The sequence below is a fragment of the Cyprinus carpio genome, chromosome A22, assembly GCF_018340385.1.
Source record: "Cyprinus carpio isolate SPL01 chromosome A22, ASM1834038v1, whole genome shotgun sequence".
Taxonomy (NCBI): Eukaryota; Metazoa; Chordata; class Actinopteri; order Cypriniformes; family Cyprinidae; genus Cyprinus; species Cyprinus carpio.
Genome location: NC_056593.1, coordinates 6063293 through 6084744, shown reverse-complemented (window position 1 = coordinate 6084744; position 21452 = coordinate 6063293). Strand labels below are relative to the sequence as shown.

The 21452-nt window shown below is 32.6% G+C and overlaps 2 protein-coding genes across 3 annotated transcripts in view; one reads left to right on the top strand and one right to left on the bottom strand.

Moving 5' to 3' along the window:
- Positions 1-456: 456 nt before the first annotated feature.
- Positions 457-11084, bottom strand: LOC109066952 (ras-related protein M-Ras-like). The gene is made up of 6 exons (XM_019083967.2): positions 10882-11084; positions 7251-7457; positions 5447-5600; positions 5265-5364; positions 3439-3518; positions 457-3349 (listed from the first exon to the last, which is right to left on the bottom strand). The coding sequence occupies exons 2-6, from the start codon at positions 7441-7443 to the stop codon at positions 3250-3252; spliced, it is 627 nt and encodes a 208-aa protein (XP_018939512.1). The 5' UTR covers positions 7444-7457; positions 10882-11084; the 3' UTR covers positions 457-3249.
- A 1512-nt stretch (positions 11085-12596) lies between these two features.
- ptpn4b (protein tyrosine phosphatase non-receptor type 4b) overlaps positions 12597-21452 on the top strand; it is a 33668-nt gene continuing 24812 nt past the window's right edge. Inside the window, exons 1-2 of one of the 2 annotated variants that reach the window (XM_042712379.1) lie at positions 12597-12976; positions 19633-19787. In XM_042712379.1, the coding sequence (XP_042568313.1) occupies positions 19650-19787 (138 nt within the window). In that variant the 5' untranslated portion in view covers positions 12597-12976; positions 19633-19649. Of the gene's footprint in view, positions 12977-16820; positions 16915-19632; positions 19788-21452 lie in introns of those variants that run through there. The other variant, XM_042712380.1, reaches the window with a different exon arrangement.

Sequence of the window (21452 nt, the reverse complement as noted above, 5' to 3'; positions counted from 1 at the left end):
TATGAACATTAGTATGTTCAGACATTATAGTCGTTTCATATCCAGTGACTGATTTCCTCTCATGTACAGTAGGTCGCATAAGAATAAGGATGCTGTGGATAATAAGGCTGTTTTTCTTAAACTTGAAGCGTTCACTTTGTGTGAAACTCTAATAGTGCCATCTTTTGGCTGAAAAGACATAACATAAAGGCTGGTTGGAATAAAATACCCAAAAAATCCTATGGAAATAGTAATAGGATGGTAAAGCAGTATGCTATTTATAACAAAGCCAAATTGTCTGTTATTTTATTTAAGCGTTATTTATTCAGTTATTATTAAGAAATTATTAAATTAAGTATATTTAGCCTAAGTGCAAAAAAAAAAAAAAACAAGATAAATACAATGTGAGATAATTCACCTTTTGAACCGCTAAATCATTATGCTGATTCAACAAAATAAAAATGAGTTTACAACTGATTGATTCATTTGATTTTTATTATGTTTATATTCCACTTTACAAATTCTTACAATATTCCTGATGTAAAAATCCCTTCTTTTTCAGAGCAGTTTTTTGGCCTTAATTGGTCTTAATAATCCTCATATAAACATAATCACAGAATACATGTCATTTGTATTAATGACAAAAAAAAAAAAAAAAGAATAGTAAAAACAAAAAAGTAATGACTGACCCACGAAATTTGCACCAAGTTTCAAACAAAACTGAAAATGTAAGGAGAACATCCAGTCTTTGAGATAAAACTGATTCCGTAAAGTTAAAATAACACAAAAAAACAAGTAAACAAGCAGTATACAATCACAAAACGCCTAAACGAGCTACTAGGATGATGTTCCTTTAATATGCTAAACACTAAAGCTGGACTTGAAACATCAAAAGCAAAACTGGCGTATAGAACAACATACAATACATTCAAAACATCAATGAAAACTTCGAAACGAGCAAAAAACACATTCAAAGTAAAGTGACGATGCATTCAAGACAAGCGAAAAAAGATAAACATGAGATCAATCCTGTGATCTTAACATAATACTGTAACGTTTTTGTGCAATTACTGATTTGACTCAGTTTAATGGCAACATAATTGAGATCAGGTATCAAATTTTCAAAACTTTCATCATGACAGTCTTGAATTACAATCCTGATTAATAAAATGATATATCGTCACTGGGGTGCTGATGTAAGAACAGAAACTTTCTTTGAGTTTTTATAGATACAAGCGACACATCACACATTGGAGGCATGGTTTAATGTTGGGATAAATAAATCCAGGTTACCATAGTTACCCATGCATTTCTAAGTGGAAAATTAAACAATATCCACCACATTTTTAACGCAAGTGCAAAGGCGACCATTTGTAAATTGAGTTGTGGGATGTAAACTCGGAATTGTGAGACATAAATTCAGAATTGTGAGAAGTAAATTAGAATTGCGACATAAACTTAGAATTGTGAGGTATAAACTTAGAATTGCGACACTTAAACTTGCGAGACGTGAGCTCAGAACTGCGAGTTATAAACTTAGAACTGCGAGATGAAAGCTCGTAATTGTGCAATATAAACTCAGAATTGTGAGAAATAAACTCAGAATTGTGACATATAAACTTAGAATTGCGAGTTACAAACTCAGAATTGTGAGAAGTAAATTTAGAATTGCGAGATATACACTTAGAACTGTGAGACGAAAGCTCATAATTGTGTAATTGTGCTCAGAATTGCCAGGTAAAAACTTAGAATTGAGACGTAAACTCAGATTTGCATGACTTAAACTTGCGAGACGTAAACTCAGAATTGCGAGACGTAAACTTAGAATTGCGACATATAAACTTAGAATTGTGAGTTACAAATTCAGAATTGTGAGAAATAAACTTAGAATTGCGAGGTAAAAACTTAGAATTGAGACGTAAACTCAGAATTGCGAGACTTAAACTTGCAAGACGTACACTCAGAATTGCGAGACGTAAATTCAGAATTGCGAGGTTAAAACTTAGAATTGAGACGTAAACTCAGAATTGCGAGACTTAAACTTGCAAGACGTAAACTCAGAATTGCAAGAAGTAAATTCAGAATTGCGAGTTACAAACTCAGAATTGTGAGAAGCAAACTTAGCATTGCGAGGTATAAACTCAGAATTGCGAGACTTAAATTTGCGAGACGTAAACTCTTATTTGCGCGATATACACTCAGAATTGCGAGACTTAAACTTGCAAGACGTAAACTCAGAATTGCAACATAAACTTAGAATTGGGAGTTACAAACTCAGAAATGTGAGAAGTAAACTTAGAATTGCGAGGTATAAACTTAAAATTGAGACGTAAACTCGGATTTGGGAGACTTGAACTTAGGAGATGTTAGCTCAGAATTAAAAAATATAAACTAAAATCAGAACTAACTCAGATTTGCAAGATATACACTCAGAATTACGAGACTTAAACTTGCAAGATATAAACTCAGAATTGCAAGGTATAAAATTAGAATTTAAATTCAGATGAACAGAAAAAAATATTTTGCAACAGAAAAAATTATATTAATTATTTAACAGCATGTTACATTACCATATGTAGTAAAACTGTATTTATATGTAACAAGCCAAAACAAGTCCTTTTATAGTAAATTGTTGTTGACGTCATTAAAAATTTATAAAACTTTTTATGTAAAAACTTTTACACATTTTGTGCTATTAATTAATTAATTGTTTTACATGTTTGCATTATTTTAGCGTGATGTGTGTAACCCCGATGCATTTTTTTATTTTGTTTTGACAACGTATCTTAATTTTCTTCATAAAAACAAATGATTAACAATGGTAACCAGTATTTCCCCCGCTTTCTGAGTGTACTGTATCTATAAATGCCAGTTGTGCAACTTGAATCCCGTCTGTTCCCTTGTTGTTTTCAAAGCCGTTATATGCTGTATTAACAATCAATTAACAATATAGAATTCAGCACAATAAATATAGAAACACAATACAAAACAAGGCCTCAGAAAGTTTGTCTCTGAATTTTTCTCTGAGAGATAACGTGAGTGTACAGCGCTAGAATTCTGTCAGATCATCCAGGCTTTCACCCGCTAAGAAAATCCCATGAAAATTGGCTGAAATTCCACATTTTGGGGAATTTCGTCATTAATTATGGAATATTCAAGCTGTGTCCTTTAGTTCCTGGATATTATCATAGCTGTGTGTGTGTTTTAACAGTCCGAGTCACGGAGTCATCATCGCGGCATTGACGCGGCATTGAGATAGAGGGTGTGCGGTCACAGTAAGACGCAGTGCAGCCTCTGGGAACCCGAAGGCCTGTCTGCCCGCCATTTGGCTTTCCTCTTCTTCTTCAGGCCCCGTTCTGGGATCTGCTGGCTGTAAACAGAGACGATCATGCTAACATATAGCTAGCTTTGTAGTGTACGGAGAGTCAAAGAATAGGGAATCTGTAAAGTTCGACTCACCGTATCACTCTGACGAGCTCGTGAAACGCTTTGTCTACATTCATGGGTGGATCCTTTGCACTTGTTTCAATATACGTGATCTGTGATGAAGATATAAATAGGCAACAATCAGTAGAAAATTATCTACTATTATTATTGCTATTAATACTGCTACTACTACTAATAATAATGTATTAATATAAAATAAAATTAAAATCAAAAGGAAAATCAAAATAGACTGTTTCTTAATAAACACTGCTGGTCTTATTGTGAACTATTTATTGGCTTGCATTATTGTAAAGAATATTTGCTAAATTTAAAATATTAAATAAAGGTTTAAATAATAACATGGATCAACCGATACAAATAATTAAAAAAACAAATACAAAAAATAATTATGTACTAATAATGTGAGCATTTAAAAACATAATATAAATAAATTAATTGATCAATAATAATAAATTATAATAAAAATAATAAAATATATGAAAAATGAATGAAAAAATAAACATAAAAATATATATATATATATATATATATAAAATAAAAAAACAAAAACAAAAAAAATGAATGTAAAAGTTAGCATGAAATTGACAAAACGGACATAGAAAAAAAACAAAAACAAACAAAAAAATCAAAAATTTGAACTATTTATTAGTTGCATATTCTATACAGTTTTTAAAAAATCAAACAAAAGATGACATAACAAATGGGTCAATCAATAATAATAACATTAATTTAAATAACAATAAACATTCAAATAATAAAAATAATAATGTAAATAATGTAATAATAATGTGAGCATTTAAAAACATAATATAAAAAAATTAATTGATCAATAATAATAAATTATAATAAAAATATTTTTTTTAATAATTATATAAAAAAATATAAGTAATCAAAATGATGTAAAAAAAAAAAAAAAAAAAAAAAAAATATATATATATATATATATATATATATATATATATATATGTGTGTGTATATATATTATGATGTAGAAAAATTTATGTAACAAGTTAGCATGAAATTGACAAAACTGAAAAAACAGAAAAAAAACAAAAACAAACATTGCCGGTCTTATTTTGAACTATTTATTAGTTGCATTATTCTATACAGTTTTTAAAAAATCAAACAAAAGATTACATAACAAATGGGCCAATCAATAATAATAACAACATTAACTTTAATAACAATAAACATTCAAATAATAAAAATAATAATGTAAAAATATAATGAAAAAATGTATAAAGATAATTTGACCTTTCAATAATATTGGACCAAAAAAAAAAAAAAGATAATTTGACCAAACATTCAAATAATAAAAATAATAATGTAAAAATATAATGAAAAAATGTATAAAGATAATTTGACCTTTCAATAATATTGGACCGATAAAAAATAATAATAATAATTATAATTATAATAACAATAATATAAACATTCAAATAATAAAAATAATAATGTAAAAATATTATTAAAACTATATAAAGATAATTGGACCATTCAATAATAATGGACCAATAATAATAATAATAATAATAATAAACATTTAAAATAATAATGTAATAATATCAAAATATAATTAAAGAAATTTTTTTGAAAAATTCAAGATAAAATCAAAATCATAAACGGCTGGTCTTATTGTGTATTAGTAGTTTGCATTATTGTAAAATATTGTAAATGATTTCAACAAAAAATGTAAATAAAATATTAAAAATGGACAGACTAATTATAATAATAAAATAAAAATTATAATATAAATATAATAATTAAAAAAAATGAATGAAAAAGTCATCATGAAATCAGAATGTATTTCTTTGATAGATGAAATGTGTTTGACTCACGCTGTGTTTGGAGGCCATCTCGCGGCCCTGCTCACTACTGATCTTGCGTAAATGCACCAGGTCAACTTTATTAGCCACCAGAACCATGGGAAACGACTCCCTGCAACACACACAATAAAAACACTCAATAAATCACACTGAATATCAGTCTGCATCTCAGATGTGTTTGCACGTGTTCGTACCTGTCCTTCACTCTCAGAATCAGCTGGTGGAAACGATCCACATGTTCAAAACTGGCTTTATCAGTGACTGAAAACACGATGAGAAAGCCGTCTCCTGTCCTCATGTACTGCTCTCTCATCGCACTGAACTCCTCCTGCCCCGCCGTGTCCAGAACTACACACACACACACACACACACACACACACACACACACACACACAGACAGACAGAGACAGACATACACAGACACACACACACACACACACACACACACACACAGACACACAGACACAGACAGACACACACAGACAAACACAGACACAGACACACACACACACACAAACACACACACACACAAACACACACACAGACAGACACAGACACACACACTCAGACACATTGCAGAACACATACATTACACACACACACACACACACACACACACACACACACACACACACACACACACACACACACACAACAAACAAACATAAAAACACACACACACACAACACACACAACACACACACACAACACACACACAAACACATACACACACATACACATTCACATAAACCTTCCACTCATTGTTATGTTAATTATTTGTTGTGTATTTCACATTAATATAATTCTACATATACATATACATATATATATATATATATATATATATATATATATATATATATATATATATTAAAAGGCAAAGGTAAAAATATTTGATAAATTCATAAATATGTATTAAACTAAGATTTTTACATTTTATTTTTTAATGTATGGGTTATCTTTACCCTTTACAGTGTATTATTTTAAAGAATTCATTATATTAAAAGTTTAAATTAAAAAAAAAAGGTATAAATATGTATTAAATTAAACATTTCAAAAAATGTATTTCTTAATCTATGATCTCTCTTTGGATTGCACATGGAATCATATTATTATTATTAATTATTAATATATAAATACTATTAATTTATATATTACATTAAAAGTTACAAGTAAAATATTTGACAAATGTATAAATGTATTAAATTAATATTTTTTAATTGTATTTTTAAATTTACGATTCCTCTTTTGTATTGCACATGGTAGCAGTGGCATATTAAAATATGTTTTATATTTTAATATATTATATTAAAAGTTAAAAGTTAAATATTTGACAGATGTATAAATATGTATTAAATTAAGCTTTAAAAATGTTACTTCTTAATTTATGATTAATCTTTGTATTGTAAACTGAACTTTTTATTCATACTATAATCAGTGTTGTTATTGTTAACTAAAAGAAAAGATTACAATTATTTTTAATAGACATTAAATACTAAATTGTTTATAAAATATAAAAAAAAATTGAGAAATGCTGCCTTAGTAACTAACTGAAATAAATCACTGAACTAATAAAAATGACAAAAGCACATGTTAAAACTTAAACTAAAATAAAAATAAAAACTGTGAGTATATAAAATTAAAAGCATTCAATTCTAAATATTAATAAATACTATAATAGTATATAAATAATATTAAAATAACACTAAATGTAGTATATAATACAATATTTCATTTATTTTTCTTTGCAACTTTTACGTCTTTAATATTGTCTTTAAAATGTCTTTAATATTTAGTTGTATTTATAGTGATATAGACCACATTGTTACTATAAACTCTAACTCTACCTAATGTTTTGTGCTCACAGAAATATTTCATATCAGAAATTACTGCTGAATGATTCAGTGTGGTGTATTTAATGACTAAAGGCTGATTTGATAGGTTTCAGCTCCTGTGGGTCTGTACTGCCCTCTACAGGTGTCACACTGAACTGCTCACCGTCCAGAATGGCCCACTGGCCGTCGATCTCGGTGTGTTTGAGGTACGAGTCCTCGATGGTGGGGTCGTAGTCCGGGACGAAGATCTTCTGGAAGAACTGTATGGTGAGCGCGCTCTTCCCCACGCCTCCGTCTCCCACCACCACCAGCTTATATGTAGGCAGGTTGTCCCCGGGAACCACGCTCGTCGCCATGGAGACAGCTACACCTGCAATACAGAGAAGATGCTGCTGCTGTCGATTTGGTAGGAACGTGTACAAACGCATACTGTGATGAATCTGTGTTAATTAATCAGCTGAAATTATTCAGTATTATAAAGTACATTTGCACTCGTGACTTCATGGAGTTTCTTTGCTATCAGAACAAACAATGTCATTTTTTTTTTTTTACGATTATCATTATTAATACTAATAATTATTATTATATAAATTATAGTTATTATGATCATTATTACTATTGTTGCTGTTAAAATATTATTTATAATAATAACAATATATTTATTGGTTTGTATTCATGTAAAAAAAATGATATAATAACAAATGGATTTATCAATGATGATGATACTAATAAAAAGATAAATATTAAAATAATTAAAAATAAGTGTAAAATAAAAATAAGAATAATGTAAAAATATATTATAAAATAAAATTATACATTATTATTATAATTAGTAGTACTAATAGTAGTTATTATATTAATAATTAAATAATTAGTAATTAAAGCAGTATTATATTAATAAGGACTTTTATGATTATTATTATTATTACTGTTATGATTATTATTGTTATTAACAACTATTTATTGGCATTTTTGTAAAATCAAAATTAATAATAATAAATGGATTGATCAATAATGATATAAATAATACTAAAACAATAAAAAGTGGGCAAAATAAAAATAAGAATAATGTATTAGTAATGCAAAAATATAAACGTGTATTATAAAATAATATAAAATATATTATTACTATTAATAATATATATATATTTTTTAAATAATGATTGTTGTGATCACTATTGTTATTATTAAAATATGATAAATAGCAACTATTTATTGGTTTGCATTACAAAAATAACACATGGATCAGTCAGTGATGTTGAGGATGATAAAAATAATAATTATTATTATTATTATCATTACTACAACTATTATGTAAAATAAAAACACAAGAATAATGTAACAATAAGGTAAAAATATTTAAAAAATTATATCAAATAATATAATCATATTATATAAACAGTAATAGAATTAATACTTTTAATAAATATAAACTAATTATAATAAGACAGGGTTGGGAAAAACAATATTAACCAATAATGTTTTACTTTTCCAAATCTAAACCCAGTAAATAAAACAATATTATGTCCTTCTGAATATTCTGGTCCAAACAGAATAATATCATAGGAAAACACTGAGTCACTGAGTTGAACCCAAAACAGGAAAAGTATGATTCATAAAAGAATCATTAAGGGTTTTTTTTCACTGAATCGTTGAAAACAAAAAAATCTGACACAAAAGAACAAGAAGATTCTTCAAAACATCTCTGTTTATGTTTTATAAAAAAGAAATAAGATGAGTTTGGAACGACACGAGGGTGAATAAACAATGACAGACCTTGTGTGCTGAAGTGAGCTGCTCCTTTAAGAGAAAAAACACCCGACTTTTACTGTCTGAAATGTCACTAATGGACTCTACATTGGCATAAAGAAGCAGTGTGCAAACCGAGGCTCTTCCAACTAGAACATCACACACACAGGAAGCACGGTCTAGACGAGACACTTGGATCGCCCCGCTGTGACTCTGCAGTGTGATCTCAGCTCCAAACTGCCAGCAACAAGAAAGACTCGGACAGCTTGAGCTAAAACTAAAATAACGTCAAAGACTTCCAAAATACAGAACCGGACCTCCAAACCACTACCACAAGCTCTGGTTTTAGGATCCGACACCCTGAAGTGTTGATGCCAGATGTCAGTATCACACATCTCCTCCAGTCGCCCTTCCTGTCAGCCACAATACAGGGAAGTTCAGGATTTCCTTTCTGAAATCATCAGGAATATGACTCCATTCTTAGGATCGCAGAACCACCTGCATCTAAACCAGGCCTAAAATTGTTTCTGGGCCTTTTTTTCCCCGAGTCTCTAAATACAACAAATCGGCTATTTGTGTTGTCATTTTACAAGGAAATATTATTATATACATTTTCATGTTTCTCAGTGTGTCACTTACTGTGTTGCGAAAAATAGTGTTTGAACAATGCTGTAGTCAATATAAGCAAAAATTGTTTCTGGGCCTTTTTTTCCCCGAGTCTCTAAATACAACAAATCGGCTATTTGTGTTGCGAAAAATAGTGTTTGAACAATGCTGTAGTCAATATAAATATTACAATCTTATGTCTGTAAATACACTATCCAAAAAAAAAAAAAAAGATTAATTTTTTACCAATTTTGAATCTTAAACATTTTTTATATATAATTTATACAAAATTTATAAACATTAATTTTGATTTACTTATTTGTATATATAATTTGTTCAATATTTGTATTACATTTTAAAATATTTGAGTCAAAAATGGTCACAATAATTTCTAAAATTACAATTATTTTAGTTAATACTAAAATGACCTGGAAACAAAATGTGAGTATTGATTAATTTGATAATCTCTCTCTCTCTCTCTCTCTCTATATATATATATATATATAAACTTTAGTATTTTTACTGAATGTAAAAATATTGGACTCAATAATTGCACAATAATTTCACATTATCATTTTTAATATTTAAAAAGATATTTACTTAAAAGCTAAATTTGATTTACGCAATTGTATGTATGTGTGTGTATATATTTCAATTGAATTTAAAAATATGTGAGTACATTTTCACAACAATTGCTCACTAAAATCGACAGAAAACAAAACATGAGTATCTTAATTTTCAAGAAAATAATTTTCACAATGGCACACTAAAAATAAGTGACAACAAAATGTAAGTATTTCAGTATTTCGTCATGGACTAGGTGTAAACTGGGTGCAGTTATGGCTAAGTGATTAATCATATACACATATATATATATATATATATATATACATAAAGATTAATCGGCCTTTCTTTAGTAAAAACAATTATGTCGCGTACTGTAGCTACTTTGCATCACACAACTGTACAGTTTCTTTTCGAGTATAATTTGGCTGTATATATTTGTTCATGATATGTGTATATCACTACACCCACCTGATCATTCTGTCCTAATGCATTACCCATTAAGCTTTATCTTAGTACGTGCATATCTATGTTCTCCATTATATGCAGCTGCATTGCAATGAAAGCATCTTCCTGGCAAAAAGGAAACAGTGTCTTTTGCATTTGGAGATTTGCGTGATTTGCGTGTGCAACTGCTCAATGTTGCAATTCACCAATAAGGTCACTTAATATGTTCACGCCAGGTTCATGCATAATGCATACACGCACAATTCAACGGGTAAAACATGCATCTCTATATAAAAACATCCAGTTGTCATAATAAACGCCCGTTTAATATACAGAAACCGCGATTTTATTCCTTTGTGCTGTTGATAGATGTAATCAGCATGCATTTAACTGTCATACGAGATTTAATGATGTGCATTAAAAATTACCTTATCACCAGACGACAGCATATGCCAGTAGACGGTTCCGTTTCCACGAATGTTGCTGCCGACATTACCGAGTAAATACACACGCGGAAACGTCTGTCTATTTGTTATACAACTGGATGCAGTGCTTTTTTATCGGGCCGCGAGAAGAGCCGTTTTCAGTTCCTCACACCTCGAGAACGCTCACTGTTAGTTTACACTGACTTACAGCGCTGGCAGGGGGAAACCGGACAGCTCTTTGTCAAAATATCACACTTATTTTAAAGACTTCACCATATATATTTGTGATGGTGATTATTTTAATAAATATTATTCTATCAAAATGGATGAAACCAAATTCAGATATAAATATGAAGAATAAATGTGAAAAACAGATGGTTGGACACCCCTCTTCCTCTCAGTTTTGGCACGTTCCACTGTCAGAGCTCAGTTTGGAAGCCCTCGCGTGAGTCAATTCCTTATTTCAAAGAGTGCTTGAGTATTAGTGTTAATATTGCTACATCATTCGTTTTACTCATTTTATTAGACAAATAAATGAAAAAATGTAGCAAGAATTTCGAATAAATATTTAAACAACTATATAAATATGGTATTTAATAGAGGGGATGGAAGAGATTTTAAACAGGCTACATACTGTATTTTATTGAACAAAAAATTGCAAATTATATAATGCAAATATTTATAAATATAAATAAAATTTTAGTACACATAAAATGCACATTACCTTGAAAAAAAACGCTCTACACCTGTCAATCAATCTGTGTTCAGACTTGTTGATAGGACTTTACATGCACAGTATACAGCATCATGGTGAAAAAAATCATGTACCAGGGTATTTACTAGCCTAAGGAACCTCCATGCTATTTGTCTAAATAAATAAATAAATAAATAAATAAATAAATAAGTATATATATATATATATATATGTATAAAGGCTACTTTTATAACAGTTATAATATATTTTGGGGTTAAAAATCGAATTTCAAATCTGACATGGGTTTTAAATCCATCAAAATGCATCCATTTTGGTAATTCGACTGAAAATTAATATGCATATTTCACAGCCCACGCTCCTTCAGCTACAGACAAGATACATTTTTGTTTCCGGCTAATTTGTACACAAACAAATTATGTAATTTACTACAGGAGAATATGCTGGAAACAGATCTGTAGCGGTGATGTGTTCTAGAATCACTCTGTGACTTCATAATGGTTGCCTAGTAACAGACGGACGTTCTCTCGAAGCCCCTCCAGTGTTCTAATCGTCATCTTAGAGCTGCTTCCCGCGATCAGCGGAGCCGCTAGAACCTTCGAGATTCGTTTGTCTGGAGCTGCTGTCGTCTATAAAGTGTTAATGTGATGTAATTGTGTTTGAAGTGCAGATTCAGGTCGCACCTTGGAAATGAGACTTGTATAACTTTAGATCATCTCCAGTAGATGGCGCTACAAACACACACACGAGCGCTTGGCCCAGAGCTGGCGATGTTAATAATGTAGGGGTTTGTTTGTAAAATATGTGGGATATGATGTCTATGATATTCCATCACACATTTTAATCTGACAAAATAAAATTATCAATTTAGTCTGTTTTAAAGTAAATCTACACAATTTCTATCTATCTATATATCTGAGTTAGAACTGTACTTATCTGTGCACTCCAGACCCCGCCCCCGGCGTTTCGACCACGCCCCCACGGCAGACCTATCAGAATGTAGGCGGGGCGTGAGCGGTTGCGCCATGTTAGCGCTGCACGTTGCAGCCGCAGCAGCCAGTAGCAGCAATACTGAGACATATGCGGGATTATAGAGCTAAACCCGGCCAGCAGCCACAGAGAAGATTGCAATTGCGTCTCGAGGCTTTTATTTAATGCACCGCACCCAAGAAGAAGCCAGGATTGCGATCCCGTTTTGGAATTATTATTTATTACTGTGCCAGGTGCCCCTTGAATTGAATGTAATGTGAACATCTAAGTTCCAGCAATGTGGTTATTTTCCTGCAGATGAGCTGCTGTTTTGTCCTCTCCCCCCTCCTGTTCTCCTTTCATCATAATTCAATATCATCTTCAATTCACTGGACTCTCCTAGACCTGTATATGAAGGTAAGCATGCTTTATGGTTGTATTTCTGTATCGGTGTCACCATTCATGCATGCGTGCATGCCCTGTCTTCCTTTTTTATCCCATTGCATAGCAACCAAACCAGCCAATGCAAGCTTCCAGATCCCTGACATGATGCACAGACAGAGGCATAAAGCGTGCATTCACCTTGCACGCTGATTTTAGGGACCAGTTGCTTCAGATGCCATGCATATGCATTTATGTAACGTCCAGGGTTAAATTTCTGCTGCATGTCAAGAAAATCCATCCATATGATGACTAAAATGCATGCAGTGTCTGTGATTTGTGCAACCGGGCAACATGGATTGCATGCATAGTGTGTTTCATTCTGTTCTGATACCTGGCAACCCTCTCAATGGCCTCTTTTCGAGATCCTTCAGCTGTCATGTGAGATGCATTAGACCTTTTGTGTTTATTTAAGGTTTATGTCACATCTGTACATCTCAGCTGCTCCTCATTGTGCCTTATTTTCTCTGCCACATCATTACATAACCTCAGCTCTCATCCTTTGCATGCAAATAATCTGCTTGCATACAGTTGGATCCAGAGAGGACCTTATATTAGTGCAATGTATCACCATAAGGTTTGTTCTAATTGTTTTCTGGGCACTACGCATCTCCCCTGGTTAAGTCGGTGACATCATCTCCTGTTCTGTCCCCCTGGTGTGTGAGCGTGTGTGTAAGTGCGCATTTTTCAACAGACTGTAATGCCAGATCTGGATGTGTGGTTTCATGCACAAAGCCCTTTTTCATGAGAAAATTGACGTGTCGTGCAACTGTGGTTTTTATTGCAGTAGGGTTGGATGTTTCTATGAAGCTGGCTTGGTTTAGGTGGAATAGGTATCTTGGATGGATGATGTGTCGCGTGAATTAATGAATGAATGAATGAGTGAATGAATGAGTGAATGAATGAGTGACAGCCTGTTGGGCTTTTAGCATATTTGTCTTCTCATCTTCTAACTCAGGGGTTCATGACTGTTTTTTTTCTGGACTGAGATTTTAGGTATGCATGCAATTGTAAAAAAGACTTGTAGTTTTATAGACAAGCGTGCAATTTTACTTCTAAAATGTTACTTGTAAAGTCCAGCAGCATCTTGTAAAGTACTGTTTTAGGCTCCCACTTGACATCTAATGCAGATCTTGCATTGAACATTTACAGGCCAAATTTTAAGTATACATGCAATTGTAATATATATATAATTATATATATATATATATAATATATAAAATATTTTAAGAATGCATCTAATTTTACTTGTAGAATGTTACTCGCAAGGTCCATCAGTATCTTGTAAAGAACTATTTTGGGCTGCCACTTGACATTATTTGCAATATCTGCGTTTGGCATTTACAAGGAAATTTTTAAGTATGCATGCAATTGTTAAAAAATTACTTGTAATTTTTTAAAGAATGCATGCAGTTTTACTTGTAAAATGTTTCTTGTAAGGTTCAACAGTGCCTTATAAAGTACTGTTTTGAGCTGCCGCTTGATGTTAAATGCAAGATCTGCATTGGTTGTTTTCAAGCAAACATTTAATTATGCATTCAATTGTAAAAAAATTACTTGTAAAATTTTAAGAATGCATGTAGTTTTACTTGTAAAATATCAGTTATAAGGTACAACAGTGGTTTGAAAAGTACTGTTTTTGACTGCCACTTGACGTCCCATGAAAATCTGTATCCTGAAGTAAAACCAGTAGAAAGCCATTGAGCTTATTTGTATATTTGTAAATTTTAACTTGTAAAGTTAACTTTAACTTAACTTTAACTATTAAAATGTAAATCACTCGCACATGTGCCTAAATCTTCACTCTGGGTGACTCAATGATGTCTAACATTAGCCATTGGCTAATAAGTTCTTAAATTTTACTCGCCAGTGTGTGTTGGAGGCTAAGTATAAGTTTAACATATTTTCACTCGCCAAACACACTAACTCAGCACTTCAGGGTTTCACTTTGCTTCAAGCGATCTGTGCTATTTTTCAGTTCATCTCAATGGATGTGCAGCGTACCTGTATTTGACCTACCGTAAACTCTAGTGTGAAGGCGCACGACTCGCCGTCACTTTGCTGATAGCACTGTTTCTCACACATGCAAAGAGAAAGAGAGAGCGAGCAAAACAGTCTTACATACCATGCATAATTGACGCGCTACATGTAAACAATATTCCTTGTTGTATTTTCCTGTCAAAATTACAGAGTTCATTTGGAATTCTTCAGCTTTTAAGAACAACCATAAGATACTGCCGGTTTCTTCGGTAGTGGGCGGAACTAATGTGCAAACGGCAATCTCATTGGCTGGCGCTCACCTATTATCATCCCTGTTTTGATTTCAGCGAATCAGTTCGCGCAAACGCAGACAACGTCATTAACATTCATGAACCCAGCAGCTCATCAATCCTTTGTGCGTTTTAAATTGTTATTACTTGTAAAATTTTTTGTTATTATTATCTTATCAGTATTATTGTTAATAATTTTTTTTTTTTTTACAGAAACACTGAATGACCAACAATATCTTGCACCATCAGTCCTAAGTTCAGTTAAAATGACAAATATGCATTCATAAATGGTTACCTGGGGTGACCATACGTCCTCTTTTTTCAGGACATGTCCTCTTTTTGGACCTTGAAAAATGCGTCCGGCCAATATTTCTAAATCACCCAAAATGTCCGGGATTCGACTTTTGCTTTCTACAGTCGCCATTCATTGTTTGCGTTTTTGTATTATCCCGCAAACATTCTAATATTGCATACAATTTCATTTTCAATTTCATGATCATGCGCACTTGTGTAAAGGAAGATCATCCAGAATATAATCTCTTTTGAATGAGCACTCGCTCTTCACGTTCATTTTCAATTTCATGATCATGCGCACTTGTGTAAAGGAAGATCAGCTATTTGTCAATGAGCTCAGGATCTGTTGAGCAGCAAATCTTCCAGCATGGTCTGTCAGTCATTTCTCCTCTCAACCCGTGATCAGTCAAATCTGACTTTCGGCATTACTTAAACCAGCAGACAACCACAAGTATATTATATACAGTATTAAATAGTATATCAGTCTGCCGAGTAAACTAAAAAATGTATTAGCCAATGGCGATTTTATTGCCAAGATGCATGTAGAGGGTTGTTAAAACTGAGCATTGAAATGTCTTGAAAATACAGTGAACTGCATACATCCAATAAGACACCAAATTTGACTGAATTGGAATATTGACAGTTTTGCAAGCGCATAAATGACAACAGAAATGTGATTTACCAAACTAATGCATGGAATAAATAGTATTGGCCATATTACCAAGTAAATTTGTTGTAAAATGTCATAAAGTGTGACTGAAAACATGCTTTTGACGTAGTTTTTTATTCTAAATTAAAATAATTAACTTATTTTTAAATCTTAACTATGGACAATTGTATAGTTAGTTTTTAATTAATTTGTTATTTTATGTATTATTATTCATATTATTACTCCCATTCAGAATTTTCTGTTGATGTTCATCAGAACACTAGTTGAGAACCTCTGTAGATGCTTTAAAGGTTACAATGGCTTAACCTTAGAGAGAAAGATGGAAATATTGGTTTAGGGGGCTGACCAAAAGAGGTTTTTTTGGGGGGGCGGACGATAAACTTATTCTGTAACACCACTGTCTGAGATCTTCTGAGGTGTTGGTGGTCTGAACCCCACTCAGTGGAAAATTGTAAGCGTTTCAGTGATTGTGGTGTTCGATGACATCCGGGGAAACTTCTACAGAAGAGAAATGTTCCACCACACACACACTCTCTCTCTCTCTCTCTCTCTCTCTCTCTCTCTCTCTTTCTCTTTCTCTCACACACACACACACACACACACACATCACAGTTTAGCAAGTTATACAAAGAGATTATCCTTTCTGCATTGACACACAGGAGAAATAAGGCTGTGCTGATGTAAGTATAAGATATGAATGTTATTTTTAGGACTGATTTGTGTTTTTGAGATCTTACAATTGAAAATCTTTGAGGTTTTTTTTTACTTCATATCTTTTCATTCTTCATCATCACGATAGTTTTGAAGAGCTCCTAAACAGTGATGCTTCTATTTCGAAAGACTTGCTTTGTAAAGGTACACTGATGTAAATTTAGTCAAATGGATGTCAAAAGTTTAAGTATGCTCAAGCACATTTGATACTGAAGGCATCGTTTGTCTGACAGCACCTTTCTATGTAGATTGTGTCGTAGATTAATGGTTGTAATTAGTTGGGTGGGGGAGTTTGAATAAGCGACTGTGACCGTCCAGAAAGGTCACATGTTTGTTCCTACAGGTCACGAACTCTGACCGCATGTTGTTTACGCAGCTGCATTTTAGTGTTATGGGAGCTTGTTTTCTTATAGCATGAACATGTGTAACGAAACTCGTGTGTGTCCATTTTTAGAAACCACTACTAAAAGGTTAAAATAAACTACGCCTGCAACTGTGAAAGATAAATGATGCAAATACCATTTCAGAGTGGAAGAGAAAGATTAATTGTCTTATTTTGAACATTTTTGTCTTATTAGTTTGTAAAAACTATAGTTCACCCCCAAAAATGACAGTCATTTACTCACCCTCATGTTGTTCCAACCCTGTATGACTTTGTTCTTCTGTGAAACACGGAAGAAGATATTCTGAAAAACATCTTAATGTTTTGTTTTCTGTCCTTACAATGGAAGTCAATGGGGTCCAGTGGGTTTTTGTTTGGACCCCATTGGTTTTCATTGAAAATACAAAGCAAACACACAGAAAACAGTGACTTTTTGTCGAAGTAGCCTATCTTGTTCTGTGTTCCGGGTTTAAACAAGGGTGAGTACCCTTTAAGTGCTTTGTACAACTAGTGAATGGTAGTCTCCCTCTTCCCTGACCTAAACGTGCTGCGAATGTGTTAAGCCAGTGTTCCTGGAAGGAGACTTTGTATACGGCATCACATAAGCTTATAACCTGCTTCTTGTGAGCTGAACTGTGGACAGATATGGGTGTTTTCTCCCAGGTTGTGGTTACAACACATGAATGCAGTGTGATTGAATGGGGTCTGTCGAATAACAAGAAAGAAAGACTCTAGATTGGGTGGTGTCGAGTCTGAGTTAGAGTTTTCAGATCTTGGAGACTCACTGTCAGGTCTTTGATTCTGCGCCAACCAATCTAGAGTCTTTGGCTGTAGATGTCTTGCTCTAAAGAGTCCAGAGTGGGCTGTCTAGAGCTAAACCATTTTAGAATGGGTGCTATAAAGTCTGAGATCTTATAATAGGCCATCCATTTTTACATTTTTTAAGTTTTAGGCTTTACTTTTGACCATAATAACCTTTAGATTTAGTCAGTATTTTGGCATGTCATATTCATTCATTTTTAGTGATGCCCCAATTTTTATTTTTTTTTCTAGATGCTGACACAGTTTTGAAGCACATAATTTGACCGAAAACTGGAAACTGAAACAAAAAAAAAAAAAAAACTTTAAAAAATAAAAAAAAAATTACAAAAAATAAAAAATAAAAAAACATGTATCAACATGTAGGAGCAATATAGTTTATTTTATCTTATGTCTTATTTATTGTATGTTTTTTTTAGTGCATTGTTACAGAAAGTTCACATTCATAGCATGACTTTCAAAGCATATTGTGACTAGCATGTAACTTAGCTTCAGTTCACTTGTGCGTTTGCAACATTATGTACAGAAGAAAGTTATAATATGACATCTTTTGTGTATTTATCTGATTAATAATATATGCATAAGATGTGTTTGGAGTTAATGAATCCTCTAGCAAAGAGCTTCAGTTGCCAGTGTTCATTATTAGCGTCAAGATTGTTAGCATAGATAATATGTTGTGGTATTTTCTCTATTTTTTCTTGTTATGTATGCTTCAACATCATTTATTGTCATCTTAAATTGCATTTTTGTTGTGCCTCTGTTATCACTAATGATAGAATCAGTCAGAAACTACATTTGGGAGATTGTGGCTATAAAATGCTACGTCTCTATTTGCTAGGAGTTCAAAGGAAGAGTCATAGTGTTCTGCTTTGTAGAAATTCTTCTGTCTTTGTGTGTCTGATTGCAATTGCTCAATCTTTTCTAATATAAATAGGTTTTTAATAAGGTGTCTTTTGAGGGACACCTCAGTGGGCTGATTGTCTTGAGGAATCTGAGAGCTGGCCGGAAAATCACCTTCTTTGCTTTGAGAAGAGCGTTTAGTATCACCAAAACCTTGAATGACCGAGTTCAATATTACAGGATGAATGTCAGCAGTTTTAGAATAATATATATATATATTAAGCAATTTCCTTTTCATGAGTTGTATGAATCTGAATTATCTTGACATCAACCCTGAACTCTGTTTCCTTTATGGGTTTCTTCAGTTGACAGACTATTTTCTAAGTGCTGTGTTTTGATTTTTACTGTCTTGTTTCTTCTAGTACCTGAAAGCTAAAATCTACAAAACATTTTCCCTGCTCGCTTTATAGCTGTTTACAGGAACTTTTAGGCGGAGTACAGGCGAATGTTTGTGAATGATGTTTGCCATAGGATCACATGGGCTAGTGTGTGTATGTGTGTTTCACACTGCTTAATAACGTTTACCGTGGTGCAGTGTTGGCCAGGTGATCCTGTTGGTGACCTTTAGCCTCTCTGTGTTTTGCAGACGGAGTGGGGACCGTAATGACCGCACGCTTCCGGTTGCCTGCTGGCAGATCTTACGATGTGGGAGCGTTGGAGGAGGCCAGAGAGAGACAGCACGCGCAGGTGGTGTGTAACGTTTTACTGCTGGACAACACAGTACAGACCTTCAGAGTCAATGTGAGTATACACACGTTCATTCATGTGTGTTGAACCTCTGTAAAGGAATAGTAGATGAGTTTGTTTCTACATCACTTGCTCAGCAATGGATCCTCTGCAGTGAATGGGTGCCGTCAGAATGAGAGTCCAATCAGCTGATAAAAACATCACAGTAATCCACAAGTAATCCACAACACTCCAGTCCGTCAGTTAATGTCTTGAGAAGTGAAAACCTGCCTTTTTGGGATAAACGGCTCCATTGAGGTATTCATTTTTAACTTCACACCATTGTTTCCTGCTAAAATATAGGGCCTTATGAAATATGTTTTACTTTTTCCCAAATTTCATTTAATTTTTTTTCCCCAAATTCTGTTTTTTTCTATTTTACTTTTTCTGGATTCCATTTTATTTTTTATAGACTCTGTTTTAATGGTTAAATTAAATTGTATTAATCAAAAAGCATGTCTAATTAGCCTAATTGAAATCATGAAACATTAACAGCAATTTATTAAGTTTAACAAAAATTAAATTTTTAAGGCCCTATGAAACTGTTTTCCATTAGTTTTCTGGATTCCGTTTTAATGGTTTCGTTAAATTTTATTAATCAAAAGCATCTTTAAATAAATGATTATATATATAAAAAACCCTACTTTATCATACTTTTAATTGTTAATTTTTTTTAAAAAAGTGTAAATTTTTTTTGGAAATAAATTCTGGTAAATAATCTTTCCGTTAAATGTTATTCGAAAAATAAAGTTTTTCTTATTTTAATTAATTTTATTAATAGTATGAGTACTATCATTGCACTCAGTAATATATTTGTCACAGTTTCTTCAAGTTAATGTTGATGGGTAGCAGAGGCTGAAAACACAGCGAGCGTCACACACACTTCAGTATGTATGTAGTAAACGAAACCATGCATCTGTGCCATTCATTCAAGTAGAGCATGCAGGTTTAATAGTTCAATTAATTGTATTTTTGCGGCGTAATATTCACAGACACTAGTCCATATCGCATTTTAATTTAAGAGTACTGACCTACTTTTGATTTATTCATTCAAAATTTGTCAAATTCCGTGACATTTGGCGTTATACAGTAAATTCCATTTTTACGACTGGATTCCATGATTCCGTCCACGTTCTCCGCATCACAGAAATCATAGGGCCCTAAAAATACAAGTCCATTATCAATAATATTGCTTCCTCCAGTGAAAATGTTCTCTTGTCTGAATCAGGAGAGAAGTATGCGCAGATCAAGTACCGTTTACTAGTGAAAACAGTCCAAAACAATTCTAAACAAATATGTCAGTGAATTTTGAAAGCATTATTATGGATAGAGGACTCATATTTTAGTCAGAAGAAACTGTTTGAATCTATTAAACGTCTCAGTGATGGATTAGTTTCTTACAAACATGCAACTTTTTGATTCATAAGATGTTGGTTGATGGACTGGAGTGGTGTGGATTACTTGTGGGTAATAGTGATGTTTTTATTCTGATGGCACCCATTCACTGCAGAGGATCCATTGTAATGCTAATGTGATGCTAAATTTCTCCAAATCTGTCCCTATGAAGAAACAAACTCATCTACATCTTGGATGGTCTGAAGGTGGGTAAATTTTCACTTTTTTTGGTGAACTATTCCTTTAAGAAAGCTAATCAACCCTCAGGTCTTGTTGTTTTCCTAA

Excerpts from the sequence above, each read along its gene's own strand:
- LOC109066952 (XM_019083967.2), bottom strand. The coding sequence starts at position 7,443 with ATGGCGACGAGCGTGGTTCCCGGGGACAACCTGCCTACATATAAGCTG. Across the intron at positions 5,601-7,250 it reads CCAGTGGGCCATTCTGGACG|TTCTGGACACGGCGGGGCAG; the intron begins GTGAGCAGTTCA and ends GTGTGTGTGTAG. Across the intron at positions 5,365-5,446 it reads ATTCTGAGAGTGAAGGACAG|GGAGTCGTTTCCCATGGTTC; the intron begins GTACGAACACGT and ends TGTGTGTTGCAG.